This window comes from Delphinus delphis, chromosome 1 (genome assembly GCF_949987515.2).
Source record: "Delphinus delphis chromosome 1, mDelDel1.2, whole genome shotgun sequence".
NCBI lineage: Eukaryota > Metazoa > Chordata > Mammalia > Artiodactyla > Delphinidae > Delphinus > Delphinus delphis.
In genome coordinates this window covers 139,532,570-139,548,908 of record NC_082683.1, presented here as the reverse complement: position 1 = coordinate 139,548,908, position 16,339 = coordinate 139,532,570, and the positions used below count along the sequence as shown (strand labels likewise).

The 16,339-nt window shown below is 39.9% G+C and overlaps 1 protein-coding gene across 1 annotated transcript in view; it reads left to right on the top strand.

The window, feature by feature from the left end:
* Positions 1-16,339, top strand: part of NIBAN1 (niban apoptosis regulator 1) — a 162,483-nt gene that overhangs the window by 62,611 nt on the left and 83,533 nt on the right. The window contains exons 2-4 of the mRNA XM_060035276.1: positions 2,538-2,668; positions 6,744-6,875; positions 12,589-12,703. Coding sequence (XP_059891259.1) covers positions 2,538-2,668; positions 6,744-6,875; positions 12,589-12,703 — 378 coding nt within the window. The remainder of the gene's footprint in view (positions 1-2,537; positions 2,669-6,743; positions 6,876-12,588; positions 12,704-16,339) is intronic.

Sequence of the window (16,339 nt, the reverse complement as noted above, 5' to 3'; positions counted from 1 at the left end):
CTGCTCTCCTGCGACTAAATAGTGGTTACTTGGATCTTAAGGGCAAATTTTGTTAATCATTTATATGTTTCAGTGAGGTGAGACCATTCTCATTGTGGGGATTCTCAAAGATGTCCCACGCCTATACAAGAAAATTATAGACAAGTGTATAGAATTTTATTCCTTATGCACTGTATAAAAGCTAAAAAAAATAATAACCAATTAGACACATAAAGCCTGAGTATATTAAAGTATTATGCAAATACTGATTAATAGTAATACCATAAACTCACAAAGCAAGCAAAAGTATACCTGATTCAAATTATAGGAACTTTTATTTGCATTTCTACAGAACCTATTATTAGTGGGTATCAAAGCACCTTACAAGTAATAATTATTAAAGCTCATAAATGCAACCAGAAAATGTCATTTTATTGAGGGAATAAGCAAGAATTCCCCTTTGCCTCATATGTATTATGAGATCTAAACGCCTAAACTAAAGAAGGATTTTCCTTATAGAGAGTATTTATACACTGTGGGTGTTTGGGGCAATGATTCCATAGGCATAGAAGTCGGCAGCTATGGATTCAAGTTTCTCATATTGAGTATCTTGATCTATGTGGTTAGAACCCTTCACTTATTTTTGAAATTTTACATGTGTAATAGCTCTAAACAGCTATAAATAAATATAAGTATAAAATATAACATACAGGGTTTCCCTGGTGGCGCAGTGGTTGAGAGTCTGCCTGCCGATGCAGGGGACGCGGGTTTGTGCCCCAGTCTGGGAAGATCCCACATGCCGCGGAGCGGCTGGGCCTGTGAGCCATGGCTGCAGAGCCTGCGCGTCCGGAGTTTGTGCTCCGCAATGGGAGAGGCCACAACAGTGAGAGGCCCGCGTACCGCGAAAAAAAAACAAAACCATACAGAGCTGTAAGTAGCTATGTCCTTATATTTTAATATTTCTCTGTTGACTATAATATCAAATTTGAAAACAAAAATTATGCCAAGTTCACATGAGAGTATTTTAAAATATTTTGGAATGTTATATCAGGTTTATTTTTTCTCAAACTAATATCTTATTCCAAGGACTAACAGCTTGTAAGCACAGTCAGTGTGACCTGTATTTATTTGTATACTCTGTGGCAAGTCCTTGAAATATTGTGCGAATTTCTCATCTGCTTCAGAATGCCTGTTTGCCCTTTCTCCCCTATTTCTCCTTCTCCTTTCCTGCCTTTGCAATTTCCCTACTTTCTAAAGTTAAGCACAGGTTGGAAAAGCTCAAGAGTATTCCAGTGCCTGACTCTCCCTCTCCCTCCATCTCGAGTCCTCAAGCTCCTCCCACATGATTATTCCTCAGATTTATTTTCTTCTGGTGCTAAGAGGTCATATTGTAGTTGCTGGTCACAGTTGTGAGGCAGCTGTACTTGCATGGTTATATTTCACTGTCACGTAGATTCCAAGAAAAGTGTGGACTAGTGAGCATCTTCCTTTACAGTTAGGATGCCGGAGCCTAGAGAGAATGAGTGACAACTGAGGTCATACAGCTGGTTCACTTCTCTGTCTTCTAGAATTGGGACCAGAATTTAGGTCTTGAGACTCTTAATCCAAAGTTTTTACCTCTACCCCATGGTAGTTATATCATTCTCTGAATCATAAAAAATTTTAGGGACTTCCCTGGTGGTGCAGTGGTTAAGAATCCGCCTGCCATTGCAGGGGACACAGGTTTGAGCCCTGGTCCAGGAAGATCCCACATGCTATGGAGCAACTAAGCCTGTGCGCCACAACTACTTAGCCTGTGTTCTAGAGCTCGCAAGCCACAACTACTGAGCCCTCGTGCCACAACTACTGAAGCTTGTGCACCTAGAGCCCATGCTCCGCAACAATGGAAGCCACTGCAATGAGAAGCCCACGCACCGCACCGAAGAGTAGCCCCAGCTTGCCACAACTAGAGAAAGCCCACATGCAGCAACAAGACCCAACCCAGCCAAAAAATAAATAAATAAATAAAATAAAACAAAAAAATTTTAAAACCAAAAACGTAGGAGCAGAACTAGAAGAAACAGTTTGTTGATTTTATCCAGGGCTGTGGATCAGCAGGACTAGAAGTGGAGCCTTAGGATCTGAAGACAAATGGAGTGATGTGTGTGCAGAGTTGAAATGGTGAACCCTGGGATTATTGTTGTATTGCTGTGTAGGAGAAGTTGAATGACTGGAGGTAGAAGATAATGAAGAGCAAGTTGAAGTGGAGAACAGGGTGAGGTAGAATGGTGGTCGTAGAAGAACTAGGAGGATGGTTGAGTTTATGATCATGGCAATGGGTTGTTAATGTAAAATGAAGAAAGTTGGTTACTGAATAGATGGTCCTTAAGGACCTCCAAGTCTCTCAGGACGATGCCAGAGGGGGAGGAAGTCATGGCAGCAGGTATCAAAGTCCTCAGGGCATGTGGGCTAATAACAAATCCCTAGGAAGCAGAGGTGTTGGGGAGCCTAGAGGGGTATATATAGAATTATGGAGACAGATGCTACATTTGTAAATTCTCATTTTCATATTTTTCCAGGGAAAACTGAGGCTGCTATCAAAAACTTCAGTCCCTACTACAGTCGCCAGTACTCTGTGGCTTTCTGCAATTATGTACGCAGTGAAGTAGAACAGCAAAGAGATTTAACATCACAATTTTTGAAGACCAAGGTAACCCATGGAATTTGGTTTCCATATTTCTCCCACTGAGGAATGGTTTATAACCCATAATATTTCTGAAATAAACAATAATTTGAATGACAGTTTAAAAAATCTGTTCTCCAGTCATTTCATGCTCAAAAAACTATTTGCCTGGAAGTTAGAACATACGATTTCTTGTTGATGGTGTAATCCACATAAAAAGAAAATGAACACGATTTCAGTTTTACTATGTTTTTGCCACATTGATGCTTTGACGTCAGAAATCTGACTTGCTGTGGTGAAGTACAGTAAAAAAAAAAGTCATAATTTCAGTGCCTCATACTATGGGTGTTTTTATTTTGGTCATTGATCAAATGTGATTTTATCTTCTAAACCTGTAACTTATTCTCTCTCCTTTGCTCCATTATAATAATTATCCACAACCTAAAAAAATATTTATTGACACTATGTGCCAGGCCCTAGTCTAAGAACTTGAGAACAAGACAAATTCTCTGCTTTCCTGTTAATATTCAAATAGAAAACAGACAATAAACAAATGAACATCAGGTTATAAGAAATGCTACAAAGTAAAATAAAGCAGGAGTCTCATTTCAGAGAAGGTGGTCAGTGAAGCCTTCTGTGGAGATGACATCTGAGAAGAAACTAGAGTGAAATAAGAGAGTAGGCTGTGTGAATATCTGTGGGAAGAGTGTTCCAGGCACATGGAACAGAAGTGCAAAGACCTTGCAGCAGTCAGAAGCATAGCAGGAAGGCTAGTGTGCTGAGAGCCATATAAGCAAGGGAGGAGAGCTGACAAAGGAATGCAGAGTGACAAATAGGGACCAGATCATGTAGGCCCATAGACCACAATAAAGGTTTTTAAGTGTGATGGGAAGTTATTGGAGGGTATTGAATACAGAGTGACTTATAATTTTAAGTGATCTTTCTGGCCTTTCTATAGAGAATAGACTATGGGGAGGGACATGAGAAGAAACTGGAAACTGGCAAGGAAGACACTGTAGCAGTCCAAGAGAAGGACGATGGCCAATTGGACTAGGGTGGTGATGGAAACAGTTGTGAGAAGAGTCCAAGTCAGAGCTGACAGAACTTGTTGATGGGTTGGGTATGAGATAATAGAAGAAGAGAGAAATCAGTGATGACTTGGCTTTTAGCTTGAACAAATAAGCAGATGGACTTGTCTTTTACTCAGAAGAGTCAGAAGTGGATGGGAATCATTTCACTTTTGGCCACATTATGTTTAAGATACTTATTTCACATACACCCATGGAAATACTGACTAGGTCGTTGAATGCTCTGATTTGGAGCTCAGTGGAGAGGTTGAGGCTAGGGAATAGAAATTTGGGAGTTCTTAGCTCATAACTGGTATTAAAGTCATGGGACATAATCAAGGGAAAGTATAAACAGAGAAAAGGAGAGCTTCCGTGACCAAGTCCTGGCCCCTCCAACATTTGGAGATCAGAAAAAGGAGAAAGATTCAGCAAGATGGACTGACAGAAAAATAGCCTGTGGAGTAGGAAAAAAAAAATCAGGAAAGTGCAATGTGCCAGAGTCAAGTAAAGAAGGGGTTTCAAGAAAGAGGGAGTGATAGTAGGTCAGGTATTGCTGAAAGTTGACCAATAGATCCAGCAGCGTGGCTTTGTAGGGATAACTAATTGTCATCCCCATAAAACAGTGATTGACAAAATTTTGGGAGTTTGATAAAAATGCAACCTCTGGTCTGTACCCCCAGCGATTCGGATATAGTATCAGTATAGTATAGTATATAGTATATAAGTCTAGGGTGAGGCTGCATTTTTTTTGACAAATATTGTACGACTCCTGTTACATGAATTTCCCAGAGTAGTCAAATTCATATAGACAAAAAGTAGAATAGTAGTAACAAGGGAGTGGGGGTGAGGGAAATAGAGGGTTATTATTTAATTGGCACAGAATTTCAGTTTGTGGTGATAAAAAGGTCTGGAGGTAGATAGTGGTGATGGTTGCACAACAATGTGAATATAATTAATGCCACTGAACTGTACACTTAAAAATGGTTAAATCGGTAAACTTTGTGCCATGTGTATTTATTTTACCACAATAAAAATAACATAAGGAAAAAAAGAATACAATACTTAGGGATAAACTTAACCATGTAGATGAAAGAATTGTACACTGAAAACAAAATGTTGCTGAAAGAAATTAAAGAACACATAAATAAATGGAAAAGCATCCTGTGTTCATGTGTATTTTACCACAATAAAAAATACTCAATATAATGAAGGACTTAAATTAATAAGATTAAACCGATCAGGATACAGTAATAAATGGTATGGTAAAAAGACAACAGCAAAATCTCACTGGCTTAAAAACAGTAGTTTGTTTTTCCCTCATATTACATGCCCTACGTGTCCACTGCGTAGATTGCAGAGGGCTGCTCTGCTCCACAGGGTCCTTGCTCAGGGACACAGTTTGACCAAGTCTCCACTATCTGGATGGTTGGTGAGGCGGCATTTTTAACAAGCGTATCAGTTGATCTAAGTGGCCCAGGTTTGGGCTTCCCTGGTGGCGCAGTGGTTGAGAATCTGCCTGCCAATGCAGGGGACATGGGTTCGAGCCCTGGTCCGGGAACATCCCACATGCCGCGGAGCAACTAAGCCCGTGCGCCACAACTACTGAGCCTGTGCTCTAGAGCCCGTCAGCCACAACTACGGAAGCCCGCATTCCACAACTACTGACGCCTGTGCACCTAGAGCCCGTGCCCCGCAGTGAGAAGCCCGCGCACTGCAACGAAGAGTAGTCCCCGCTTGTCCCCCCTGCTCGCCGCAACTAGAGAAAGCCCGAGCACAGCAATGAAGACCCAATGTAGCCATAAATAAATAAATAAAAATAAATAAATAAATAAAAGAAAAAAAGTGGCCCAGGTTTAAGAAATGCTGTACCTAAGAACTATAAAGTTCAGCTTATATATGGTTGCAGTCTCATTTTAAGAGGAGAGTGAGGTCCTCTTTTACGTGTTAATGAGTCCATATAGGAGAGCGCCTCATTATCTGCCTCAATATTAAGCCCTGGAATTTATAAAGCTATTTATTTATTTCAACCCTTAGCAGATTCTTAAAAAGATTAGCATATCACTCTTCTCTGTATGGTTCATGTAAATTTTGCTTGAAAGGGGAGGCATGAGTTTCTAAAGGGACTATGGCTTTTTTTATTGAAGTATAGTTGGTTTACAATATTGTTTTAAAGGCACTATAGTGTTTGAATAACATCAGTGTAAAGTCAGTGACACGTGAAAGACAGGAGGCCCATTCCTATATTTTGAGATAATACATGAGGTAGGATGGGAATTACCCCTTACACGGTTAGCCCAACAGAAGACCTAACTAGGTATCTAACAGAGACTTCCCTACAGCACAAATAATAGAAGAGAGAAATCAGTGATGACTTGGCTTTTAGCCGGGGTTATGAACGAGAAATCCCTAGACCTTTAAGTGGAAGAGGTAGAATGAAGGTTTGCTGGCTTGCCTGCTTGTTCTTTAATTAGAGAGTAAACAGAGTCTCCTTGAAGAGCACAAAGGTGGGTTAAGTGTTTTTAGCCTTGGTTCCCAGACCTTTGGATCTGGGGAAACCACTGAACACTGACTCTTGAGGCAGCCCCTGAAGGTTGACAAAGAGGGGAACAGCCTGTTAACTCCCCTGTTTTAATTAACCCTGAGGTATATTCAGGGTGTTGGGATAGATGTCCACAACTTACAGTTAACTGCCTCACTCCCTCTCTTCCACAGAGTTTACCAAGGATTTATTAAGTGCCACAGGGATGCAAGGCATAACCTTGCTACTATAATCCCTTCTAGCATATGCTTCTGTTCTTGTAGGATAATGAAGGGAATGCAAATCACAAAAATATCACTAAGACAAATATTTGCATTTGGTCAGGAGAAGTAGGAAAGGGAAATGTGTAGGCAGGTGGAGGGAAGCAACAATTTCCCCAGGATCTCAGCACAAGATAGTTTCTGAAAATATTCCTGGAAATACTGTGAATAGACTCAGTGGTAGCATGATATGCTATCTTTTGTTGTGACAGTTAATTGCATTCATCTTCTTTAAGCCACCATTGGAGCCTGGAACTGTTTTGTATGAAGCAGAGCTATCACAGTTTGCTGAGGACATAAAGAAATGGAAGGAGAGATATGTTGTGGTTAAAAATGACTTTGCTGTGGAAAGCTATGAGAACAAAGAGGTAAGACATTTCCTTGTTACCACTGATTCTTGCAATTTTCTTAAATGTTGGCTGGGTTGACTGACAAGCCCTCTCCTTTGAGACTGACTGATTCAGTGAGCACTAACAGATTCAGGTATTCATTTCAGTCAACAGATATTTATTGTGGGTTATAGTAGGTTCTAGGCGTATCACTGTAGATTAGACAGGTGCTTGCAGTCTAGTGGGCAACGTAGACTTTGAGCAAGTAATTGCAAGTGAGTGTAAAGATAGAAGGTTATACTGAGTGGCCAGTGCGGGAGCCTTTCCTATGATCACTGGGCCTCGAGGCCTGTCTTAGTCACCTCCCTGATATCTCTCCCTCTCTGCTCTGTGTCTCCATGTCTTCCCACTCTTAAGCCTCCTCTGTGGCAGAGGAATTATTTATTAAGATTGTGACTGGATTTGCATGGGTTCCTAAAAATTCAGAACTTTTCACTTACTTTATTTCACTTCTACGTATGAATTTTTTTCACTAGCTTTTTCCTGGTTATCTCATTTTTTCCCTTGTCTGTAAAATGTGGAGAGATGAGATAGCATATGTACAGTGCCTAGCACCTGAGAGGACCTTAGTTTTTATTGGTTCCCATTTCTTTCCCCATCAAGGGAGGTAATGTGGTGTAAATGAAAGAACATTGGACAGAGAATTTGGAAAACTAAAGTTGAGGTCAGGCCTCCATTAAACTAGAGTGTGAGGCTGAATGATCCCACTGATTCCTTCCAGATCTCATACTGTACACATATTCAGTCTACATAGATTCTCAAGCTCCCTTTGAAATGAATAGTTACTATTTATGGGTTAAAGTTAGTAACATATTTAAAACTCTGCACTCTTCACTATAAGTTCAAAACTAGTCAGGACATCCCCTGCAGATACTCTGAGTAATTACCCCTGATGCTAAACCTTTAGGAAGAGGCTTCAGGCTGACAGATAGTGTGTCTCCTTCCGATTTTTGATGGAAAATAGAAATAAAATATAATACAAACTTATTATACCACCTACCAGGCAGTACTCGAGTGCTTTCTTGGGTAGTCTTATTCTTTTCAACATTTGTTAAGCCAGTATCTTCTCTGCTTTATCTGTTTTAGGATTTTAGTCAACATTTGATTTGCTCTCTGAAGCAAATGATCAATACAGTACAAATAATGATAATAATAACAAATCACTTTAGATTTCATACGGCTCGTTATACCGTCCTCTCAGGGAAGCTTGAGAAGAGGCAGTATAGCCTGATGGTTAATATTATGCACTTTGAATCACACCTTTACCAGTTACCAGATGTGTGTCCTTGCATAAGTTATAAATCTCCTTGAGCCTCAGTTTTCTCATCTGTAAAATGGTGAGCATGATTCCTTCATCACAATGTTGTTGTGAGGATTAAAGACATGAATGCATTGATTCCATTAGCATATGGCCAAGTGCTGGCAAGAGCCCAATATAGAGCAGTTGTCAGCATGACAACTAACTAATGTGGAGGAAACACTCATAGAACTCACTCTTGTACTTATTAAGGTTTTCACCACATTCGGCACTAACGGAAGTTTCATTTTAAATCAAATTTTGGTGGTTTTTTTCCCCTTTTCATTTTTTTACGCTTGCTCCCTCAACTTGCAATTTATGGACTATATTGCTTTCTTTACTTTGCTCATCATTTTCAGGTGAACTTGTTCCGATTGTTAAGATATAGTCACTGAATTTGGTAATAACCAATTTTCTTTTTAAACTTGGAAGAAAAATACCCATGCAGTGTGCCATAATTCCTTAAAGTTTTAATGATATCCTGCTTTTTAATTACAGAAGGTTTTTTTAAAAAATTATACCTAAGAGTTATACATTAAGTTTCTATCTATAAACTGCCTATTCTTTTATTGAGAATCCAGTTTTGGCTGGTAATTGAGGAGGAAAAAAATGAGCATTCTCATTCTCACTTCCTACTTCCTATACACTTGCGCTGGGGCTGGACAAACCCAGGTATGAATCCTGGATTTGTCACCTACTCACCACTGGGTCATTGGCAAGTTATTTAACCTCTCTGAGCTTCATTTTTCTCGTTTATAAAATGGAGATAATGTCTGATTCACAATGCTGGGGTTTTTTTGGGTTTTTTTTTTGCGGTACGCGGGCCTCTCACTGCTGTGGCCTCTCCCGTTGCGGAGCACAGGCTCCGGACGCGCAGGCTCAGCGGCCATGGCTCACGGGCCCAGCCGCTCCGCGGCACGTGGGATCCTCCCGGACCGGGGTACGAACCCGTGTCCCCTGCATCGGCAGGCGGACTCTCAACCACTGCGCCACCAGGGAAGCCCCACAATGCTGTTTTGAGGATTAAATAATATAATATATAATGTTTATTAAAGCCTAGATTAGGCCTGTTTTCACAGATAACACAATTCACATTTGAGGCCAGTCTGAATCAACCTGTTCCTAGACTTTCTCAAAATCACACCATTTTGGATTCTTCTCTCTTCTGCTCTGGGTCCTGATGTGCTTGGGCACTTGATTAGTAGTTCTTACAAGAATGAAAACAATCTTCTTAGGTGTACAAGAGTTTGTTTTGTTTGGGTTTCTTCAGTCACTATCTTATTGATGCAGAATGAGGCTTGCTACTTGCAGAATGTGCGTTTACTCTGATTTTATGGCCCTGATCAACGTTATTTTAGTTATTCGCGAGTACACTACAGATTTTGGGTCCCACAGTTTCGTGGTTTCAGTTCTCAACTTGCTTTTAGCTTGTTAGTCTCAAAATTTTCCCTTGACTTATGCCCTCCCATCAGATGCACATACTTACATTTTATCTTATCTGCATGTCCATGTGAGTATATCTGTTTAACCAACTGCTTCACTGCTTTAGCGATGCTCTGTACCCCTTTTACATTTCTCAAACAGCAGAGCTTTTTGTGTGCTGGCCGGAATTTGTTCTGATGTCATGTCATGGTATCACACTTCCATCCCAGATCACTTTACTGCAAAACAGTCTCACGCCTGAGGGCAAAGTGGTGGTATATTTTATCATGGTTACATTTTTGTGTTTCTGGTAAAAATCCTTGGCAACCATAATTGAAGTTACATGTCCCACAGTCTCATTTGTCATTAGTCTCCAAGCATTTTGTGTGGTAAATGTCTGTATGCGTCATCATCCTTTTGGTTATTAGAATGATTCAGGCGCTAGCATCTGAAACGATAAGTGTGGTGCAGAATTTCTGAAGTTACTGAGATTATGTTTCACCCCCTTTGAGAAACATATCTACAGTGAATCTCCCTGAGATTAGGGACTGTGACTTACCATCTTGTGACCGTCACACAAAAGTATTAAAGTACTACCCACAAGTAGCAAGGACGCAAAACATTTTCTTCACCCTTGGGGCCAGGAGGGGCTGTGACCCACATGGGGTCAAGTAAAGCTCTACCCTGACTGAAGTGATTGGTCTAGTCTACAGCTGGTCACATGATCACAGCCAGAAAAAAAAAAGCTACATTAATCAAAACAGCGTGATATTGGCACAAAAACAGACATATGGATCAATGGAATAGAATAGAGAGCCCAGAAATAAACCCACACACCTACAGTCAATTAATCTTCGACAAAGGAGGCAAGAATATACAATGGAGAAAAGTTATTCTCTTCAGCAAGTGGTGATGGGGAAATTGGATAGCCGCATTTAAATCAATGAAGTTAGAACACACCCTCACACCATATATAAAAATAAACTCAAAATGGCTTAAAGACTTAATTATAAGACTTAACACCGTAAAACTCCTAGAAGAGAAAATAGGCAAAACATTCTCTGACATAGATCATACCAATGTTTTCTTAGGTCAGTCTCTCAAGGCAATAGAAACAAAAGCAAAAATAAACAAGTGGGACTGAATCAAATTTATAAGCTTTTGCACAGCAAAGGAAACCATAAGCAAAACGAAAAACCAACCTGTAGAGTGGGAGAAAATATTTGCAAATGATGCAACTGACAAGGGATTAATTTCCAAAATATACAAACAGCTCATATAGCTCAATATCAAAAAAAGGAAAAAAAAACCCAATCAAAATATGGGCAAAATATCTAAATAGACATTTCTCCAAAGAAGACATGCAGGTGGCCAAAAGGCACATGAAAAGATGCTCAGCATTGCTGATTATTAGAGAAATGCAAATTAAATCTACAATGAGGTATCACCTCACACCAGTCAGAATGGCCATCATCAAAAAGTCTATAAATTATAAATGCTGTAGAGGGTGTGGAGAAAAGGGAACCCTCTTGCGCTGTTGGTGGGAATGTAAATTGGTACAGCCGCTATGGAGAACAGTATGGAGGTTCCTTACAAAACTAAAAATAAAGTTACCATATGATCCAGCAATCCCACTCCTGGGCACATATCCAGAGAATCTCTAATTTGAAAAGATACATGCACCCCAGTGTTCATAGCAGCACTGTTTAAATAGCCAGGACACGAAAGCAACCTAAATGTCCATGACATGAATGGATAAAGAAGATGTGGTGTATATATACAATGGAATATTACTCAGCCATAAAAAAGAATGAGGTAATGCCATTTGCAGCAACATGGATGGACCTAGAGATTATCATACTCAGTGAAGTAAGTTAAAGTAAGGTAAATATACAGTATCACTTATGAGGAATCTAAAAAAAAGATACAAATGAACATATTTACAAAACAGAAATAGACTCACAGACATAGAAAACAAACTTATGGTTACCAAAGGGGGAAAGGGGAAGGGACGGATAAATTAGGAGTTTGAGATTAATGGATACACACTACTATACATAAAATAGATAATCAACGAGGACCTACTGTATAGCACAGGGAACTGTATTCAGTATCTTGTAATAACCTATGATGGAAAAGAATCTGAAAAAGAATATATATATATATATGTAACTGAACCACTTTGCTGTACATCTGAAACTAGCACAACATTGTAAATCAACTATACTTCAATAAAAAAAAATTTTTCTTAAGATAAAAAAAAGAAAAAGGGGCTCGGATTGGTGGCTCCTGACTTGAAATCTCCACAGCACAGGTCCAGTTTCAGGCACATTTGGATCCACAGCTCCAGTGATATCAGAACTCAGTTTGTTCTTTCTTCCATCTCAGATCTTTGCCTTCATTCAGCCTGACTTCCCTAACAGGCCACAATCTCCACTGTCAGGCTCCTTCACAGTCCTCCACAGTAACAAGATGGTGGTGGTGTCCTGTCCTCACCTCCTCGCAGAGCTGAGGCTTTCCTGTCAGCCCCTCTTGCAAGGCCTGAAGCTCACTCTGATTGGATTGAATCAGGTCATGTGACTGACCCTGACCCAATCACTGCAGCCAGGATATAGCCTGTGGAATCTATAAGAGCTTTTCTTGCTGGCCCTGGGACAAACCCTAACTCTCACTCTGATTGGACATGCTGAGGTCATGTGACCTTCCCTGACACAATCACTGCAGCTATAACATAGCCAGTGGAAAGTGTAATAGCCTTTCTTCCTTTTGGTCCTGGAGCAAGTCCTGATGCTGTCTCTGACAGAGGCTTCCAGTGCAAAACTGGAAGCCTTTTTTGAATAAATGGCTCTTACTCGTTGACATAGTGTGGGAATTTCTATCTCTGAGTATATTTGTCTATTTCTAATATTCCTGATATTTTCCAAAAATCCAAATGAGGAAAAAATCCACTCACTTATGCCTTTCCTTTCCCAGGCCTATCAGAGAGGAGCTCCCCCTAAAAGCCGAATTCTTCCAGCTGGTGGCAAGGTGTTAACCTCAGAAGATGAATACGGTTTATTATCTGATCGGCATTTCCCAGACCCCATTGGTGAGTTGCTGAACATTCCTTCCCAAGACAAAATTCCTAAACATGTTTTGTTTAGCTAGATCAGTGCTTCTCAAGGGGAGGGGTGATGATTTCACTCTTCAGGGACAGTTGGCTGTGTCTGGAGACATTTTTGGTTGTCACAACTTGGGAGGATCATGCTACAGGCATTTAGTGGGTAGAGGCCAGTGATGCTCGCTAAACAACCCCTGACAATGAAGAATTATCTGGCATTAAATATCAGTAGTTGCCAAGGTTGAGAAACCCTGGGCTAGACACACATTCTCCATAGGCAAATGGAAGATACAATTTCTCTAATTCAGGTAAACATTGTAACAATTCTGTTACTTTAAATCATATTTGGTAATACACAAGTCAGTCACTGTGCTCCTAGCACATGGAAAATATACCATTGGTCAGGCATCTTGAAGCTTTGGAATATCTTGCAAGCTTTACACAAGACAGCAGAAATAAATATGTAGGGCCCAGTCTGTGAAATGTATAATCCCGTCTTTCAGTAAGACCTGTCAGAGAATATTATTTTTCTAATTTTAGGATGCTATGCAATAAAATATCCTAAATCAACAAAATGGTTTTAACAAGCATTACAGTAACTCATAGCTACTGTGTAAAAAACCATTGCATTAATTAGCATATCTTTAATAATAGCTGAATGCTGCCGTGGAAAGAGCATTGAACTGAGAATTTGAAGGCTGGATTTTTATCTAGTTCTATCTGTGACGCTTATCAAGCATTTTCCCTAGCTGTTGCTGAACCTCTCTGATTTCTGTTTCTCCCGGTTCTAGGGCCTTGAAATTGAACATCTAGAAGGATATTACCAGCTCTAACATACTTTGATTCTCATTCATTTCACTTTTTCCATGTAGAGAGTGTGATGGATAATATTCAGACGAAATAGAGCGTTTCATAGAGATTCATGAACTGTGGATAATGTAATAACACCATCTGGCTTTGTGTAAATCACACTGCACAGTAATTACTTAGTTTCTTGGAGAGAGCCCTGGTTCTTATTAATAGGTATAATCATTTCACTGGACTTTATGGGGAAAATATAAAATTATTTTATCAATTGTTATTTCAGTGCAGAATCCTTAGTGTTTTTAATGACACTGTTATAGGATTAGTACATGAACCATAAACCTAGATTAACAAACTCTTACTAAGTAATTCAAGCTAAAACAACACTTTATGTACACTATACATATTATTATATTTTAACATCTACTTACATGTTATCTTGGCTTTGGAGCTGCCACTTAGAAATGGGGATGCCAATACATTGACTCTTTAGAACCACTTCAAAAGAACTTTCCAATGAAATCAGTCAGAACTGACAATACGTTTATTGATTTATTGATGAAATATATCAGAAGGAATGAAAAGGAATAAAAAACACAAGGCCTGTGTGACTAGTGCCATTTGGCCCAGGGCTTCAGACTGGACATTTCAAAGACTTTTTAAATTGTATGTTTTGCCCTTCTCAGTTTTAAAAATAGAATATTCTACAGTAGATCATTTGTGTTATCCTTATACTCAACTCAGAAAAAATGCAGACTAACGGTATCTGGAAAATTGTTGTAAAATGTTAAATGAATGATAACAAGAGGCTAATAGGAATGAATTTTATGGGGCTTCCTAAGGCTTTTTTAAATGTAAGTGGTGAATGTTGCTTTTAATTGTTTGTACAAAATTGTGACATCTTGGAAAGGGCAAGGAGAGTATTTTCACAAAACTATGTTAACAGGAATCACACTGTCAACAGCAGTATGATTCTAATTTTATTGGAAAAAATAAAGGCACAATAAAGATGGGAGAAATTAACCTCACTAGAGGTAAAACACTGGAGGTTTATCAATATAGGTCTTCTTTACACAGTAGTGTGCTAAGATGATGTTCAAAAATGGTCCCATGTTTTGCTAAAATGATTCACTTGTTTGGCATTTTATTAGCTAGAATCTACTTTTGTTACACACAACAAAAATCTCAAATTAAATACATATGTTTTTATTTTCTTGCTAAAAATATTTGGATATTACCAGTACAGGCTGGTGTGGCAGTTCCATAAAGGTCAGGGACTCTTATTAGCTTTCTGCCCCTTTATCTCTGGGTTGTGGCCCAGATTTACATAGTCCAAGGCGGCTGCTGGAACTCCAGCCATGGCTTTCTCATTCCAGACAGGAGGAAGGAGAAAAGGTGAGGAGGCCGGCACATTCCCTCTCCTTAAGGATGCTTCTAGGAAGTCTCACTGCCACTTACATTTCATTGGCCAAAACTCAGTGGCTGTGACACACGAAACTGCCATGGAGGCTGGAAATGTAGTCTTTATTGTACGCAGGCACTTGCTAAACTAAAAATCAGGGGTTTTATTACTGAGAAAGAGGAGAGAATAGAGATGTGTTACAACTAAGAGGTCTCCACTACAGCATTCAATCACTTATTCATTTGTTGTCTTTCATGCGTTGATTCATTCTTATGTTATCATGTGCCAGGCATTTTGCTAGGGACTGGTGGGCCGAAGTTTGTGCTCCCAGTGCATTTGACTCTGTTACCTTCAGAAACAGAATTCCAATGCATGCCCCAGGAAATCTATGCTTTATCTAAGCCAATCTTGATTTATTCATTTGCCAGTAGCAAGACTCAGTTCCGGAGCCTTCCTTAGGGTTATGATCCATTTCTTGCTATGCCCAGTGCTTTCAGTTGCCTCTTACTGGGTCCCTCTTCCCTTGCTTTCCTTGAGATTGTGCCCATTATGTAGGCTGAGAGCACAGAACTAATTTTTTCTTCTGCTTGTTTTCCGTGACCCTGGAAATAAGCTGGGGCTCATTTATCCTAGTGCAGTATCATAGAATTGGAATGCACGGAGGGGAATAAAGTTTAGACAGGGGATCTGAATGATAAGGGGTTAACGTCAGTTTCTTGGAATTGATTTTGAGGGAAGAGGTGAAAGTCCCATTGTTTAAGGCTTTTAAAATTTCCTAGGACAACACAGCACATTTATTCATTCAACAAACCGTAGTAGAACATCTACTAGGTCCCATGGCTCTGCTATGGGCTGAGCATACAAAGATAAGTAAGATGAAGCCTCCATCCTCTAGGAGCTCCGGGGCAGTGGTTCTGCTTCCCAGGGAAAATTATTTGGCTGGGGAGGCTTATCTCACTTTATGTCTCTCACTCTGAGTGTGGGTACCAGACACGAAAACAGATCATTACATTATTTTGGGCGAACAAGGTAGGGCGCACCCAACTCTGTCTCTGGTGCCAACAAAGGCACCCCAGAGGAGGTGGCTTTTGAACTGACTTTTGAAGGACGAATGAGAGTTTTCTATGCAAAAGCATGGTGGAAAGGAAGGAGGAAAAGGAAATATGAATTGCAGAAGCAATATGCAGAGTCATGGGAAGAATGATGACACCTCAGGAGAGTAGAGATGAGAATGGAACAGAAACCAGCACAGAACAGGGTAAATACCAACACTTAAAGAGGGAGATGGAGAGAAGGGGCAGAGGAACCAATAAAGCTGAAAAGGGGAAACAACTTTTAAAAAGCATGAAGGACACTGAGGAGAGAGGTGCCCCTGGAAGTCAAGAGAATGTTTTCAAAAGAAGGGGTAATTGACAGCA